Source organism: Myotis lucifugus, unplaced genomic scaffold (assembly GCF_000147115.1).
Source record: "Myotis lucifugus unplaced genomic scaffold, Myoluc2.0 scaffold_287, whole genome shotgun sequence".
Classification (NCBI taxonomy): Eukaryota; Metazoa; Chordata; class Mammalia; order Chiroptera; family Vespertilionidae; genus Myotis; species Myotis lucifugus.
Genome location: NW_005871335.1, coordinates 1,179,337 through 1,182,087, shown reverse-complemented (window position 1 = coordinate 1,182,087; position 2,751 = coordinate 1,179,337). Strand labels below are relative to the sequence as shown.

The 2,751-nt window shown below is 52.9% G+C and overlaps 1 protein-coding gene across 1 annotated transcript in view; it reads right to left on the bottom strand.

Annotated features, from left to right (window-relative positions):
- Window positions 1–2,072, bottom strand: part of SPACA3 (sperm acrosome associated 3) — a 2,989-nt gene extending 917 nt beyond the window's left edge. The window contains exons 1-4 of the mRNA XM_006099880.3: window positions 1,820–2,072; window positions 635–793; window positions 434–436; window positions 90–165 (exon numbers count right to left, since the gene is read on the bottom strand). Coding sequence (XP_006099942.1) covers window positions 90–165; window positions 434–436; window positions 635–793; window positions 1,820–2,006 — 425 coding nt within the window. The 5' untranslated portion in view covers window positions 2,007–2,072. The remainder of the gene's footprint in view (window positions 1–89; window positions 166–433; window positions 437–634; window positions 794–1,819) is intronic.
- Between the last annotated feature and the right edge of the window lie 679 nt (window positions 2,073–2,751).

Genomic DNA, 2,751 nt, shown 5'->3' with positions numbered 1-2,751 from the left:
GAAGCGGGCACTCAGAAAAAGGCCAGTTTCCTATGCTGTCCACAATCCCGGGCACATGCCTCTGGGGGCTGCAGCCCAAGATTACTCACCAGATGCGCAGCCCCTGGGGCTGTTGACTTATCTTCATGGAGCAGATAACAGCATTTTTGAGGTCAGGATCCAATACTCTGGGTGAGAGGCAGAGAAACAGGATGAGGGAGCAGGGGCAGAGCTGGACATACATGGAGAATGTCTCTCTCTCTCTCTCTCTCTCTCTCTCTCTCTCTCTCTCTCTCTCACTCACACACACACACACACACACACACACACACACACACACACACATACTTTCATCCTAAGCTCAGCCCTGTCACCTGACCCCTCTGGAAGCACAGATACCACTTTTGTCTCTGATCAGAAGCAAGCCCTGTTTCATTCTGATAGTTCTCAGGACAATCTCCCATCAGGGAGCCCAAGTCAGATCCATGGAGGATCCACCCCCATCGCTTGCCCATCATGCTCTCCTTGGTAGGATCGACACCATGTAAGGGGATCCCCACTCAGAAATAAAGGCAAGAGGAGCAAACAAAACCAAAGAGAAGCAAAGGCTAGTACGGAGGCCTGACCCCCCCAGCCCAGGTGCAGGCCCGCCTACCGGTGCAGTACATATTGCACCCCTTGGTGCTGTATTCCTTGAGAGTCTTGCACCACTTCCGACTGTTGATCTGGAAGATGCCGTTGTTGGTGCTTCCATCAGCTTCATGGTCCACAGCAGCTGAGTCAAAGCCACTTGTGTAATAAGCAAGACAAAGCCCTGTACAGGGTAGAGACATAGACCAAAGGGTCCCATGGTCAAGGCCACCTCAGACCAGAGTGCTCACAGTGCAGATCTCAATGTTAGCTCCTTGGAGCCTCAACTCCTGCTTCGAGGTGATCAGAGCAGAGGCCCTCCCTCCCACTTAACAGAGGAATCCACTGAGCCTCAGAAGGCCAAGTGACTTACTCAAGGTTACATACAGCTACCAAAGAGCAAGTCAAGACTGGGCCCCAGACCTCCTGCCCCTAGGCCAGCAATCTCCTCATTGTCTCATTGTGCTACACATAGTCAAGTCCAAGAAATGTTTGTGGGATGAAGGAATAAGAACAAAATCCTTAGAGGCAACATTAGAAAGATGCAGGTGGAACCTGTAGAGGGGCTACACTTAGCGCAATGATTCTCAACCTTCTGGTCCTTTAAATACAGTTCCTCATGTTGTGACCCCAACCATAAAATTATTTTCGTTGCTACTTCATAACTGTAATATTGCTACTGTTGTGAATCATAATGTAAATATCTGATATGCAGGATGGTCTTAGGCAACCCCCATGAAAGGGTCGTTCGACTGCCAAAGGGTCGCGACCCACAGGTTGAGAACCGCTGACCTAGAGGCACATGAGTCCAGGTGTGGCTGTACTCCACAGCTTCCCAAACTGCCACCAGCTTGCAACGCTTGGCATTGCAGGTGTATTCAGTTTGCCCTAAACTTCAGTGGGAATGTCTAATCTTCATGCCAAGATTAAGATTAGGATATAAACTATTCTGTTGACTTTAGCAGTGGGGGCCATGAAAGGGCCATTATAATTTGACTGCCTGTTGCCTGCCTGCTAAATATCGAACTCTGTGCTGGGTGTTCGCTACCTGTGACCTCACATAATTCTTGTTTTACAAATGAGAACTGAGGCTCAGAAAGCTCCTGAGGACACACCCCTTGAATGAGGAGGGGTAGGAGGAGGAGGGAGAGGAGAGGGAAGAAACGGTGGATGGAGGGGGACAGGACCAGCCAGGAAGAGGGGTGCTCACAGTCAGCCAGGCTGTGGCCACGGTATCCCTCCAGGCCGAATTCCTGGAGCACTCGGAACAGCTCACAGCGACTGTAGACTTTGGCTTGGCCACAGGTGAGCAGGCAGCTTAGCAGAGAAGCAACGACCAGCAACAGGATCCCAGGTGGGCACAGCTGCCTTCTGGGAGCCCAGCCCCTGGCTTCCATGCAGGACGCAGAGGTGGAGCCCCCACCACGCCGGCTCAGAGCTGGGCTTTGAGACAGCGGGCAGCTCCACAGCCCTGGCCGTCCTCCCACAGGAGTCTAACCCTTAGAAGAAGGAGAGAAACGGGGCCTGAGTGGACCTGGAAATGGGAGAAGGCTCCATACTGCCAACCAGCTGCCTTGCAGCCCTGATGAGGCATCAGTCACTCTCCCAAGATCCCGGAGAGGGTTTCCTGAGGCCCGCGCCTCTCCCTTCCAATCCTACTTGACACCACCCTGTCCCAGAAGCTAGGAGAAGAGGCAGGGACTTGGGGGAGAAAACAACCCTATTTTGAGCCCCATACGATATGCCAGGCAGTACTGAATCCTGAGGCCTGAGATTTTATAACTAGGAAGGAGCAACGTTTGGATGGAGACCAAAGTTTCTATGAATCCAAAGTCCCACTGGGGTATGGCCATGAGAGGATGTTCCCAGAGGGGCCGGGCCGGGCAGTGTCATGGGTGTAAATCAGTCCCTGAGCCCGACTGCCAAGGAAAGTCTCTTCTGGCACAGAAACTCCCTCCCTGGCCTGAACTGAAGCAAGGTCACCTGCAGCCTCTAAGTGGAAACAGTTCTTTCTCCCGCACACACAGGTCCCAAGGCCGTGCTGAAACGCTCCGGCATGCCCACTGCCCCTTCCAAACAATCACCTTGCCAAAGCCCTCCACCCTGGAGGCCGCCTTCTCAGGCCTCTTCTCCACTTCAGGA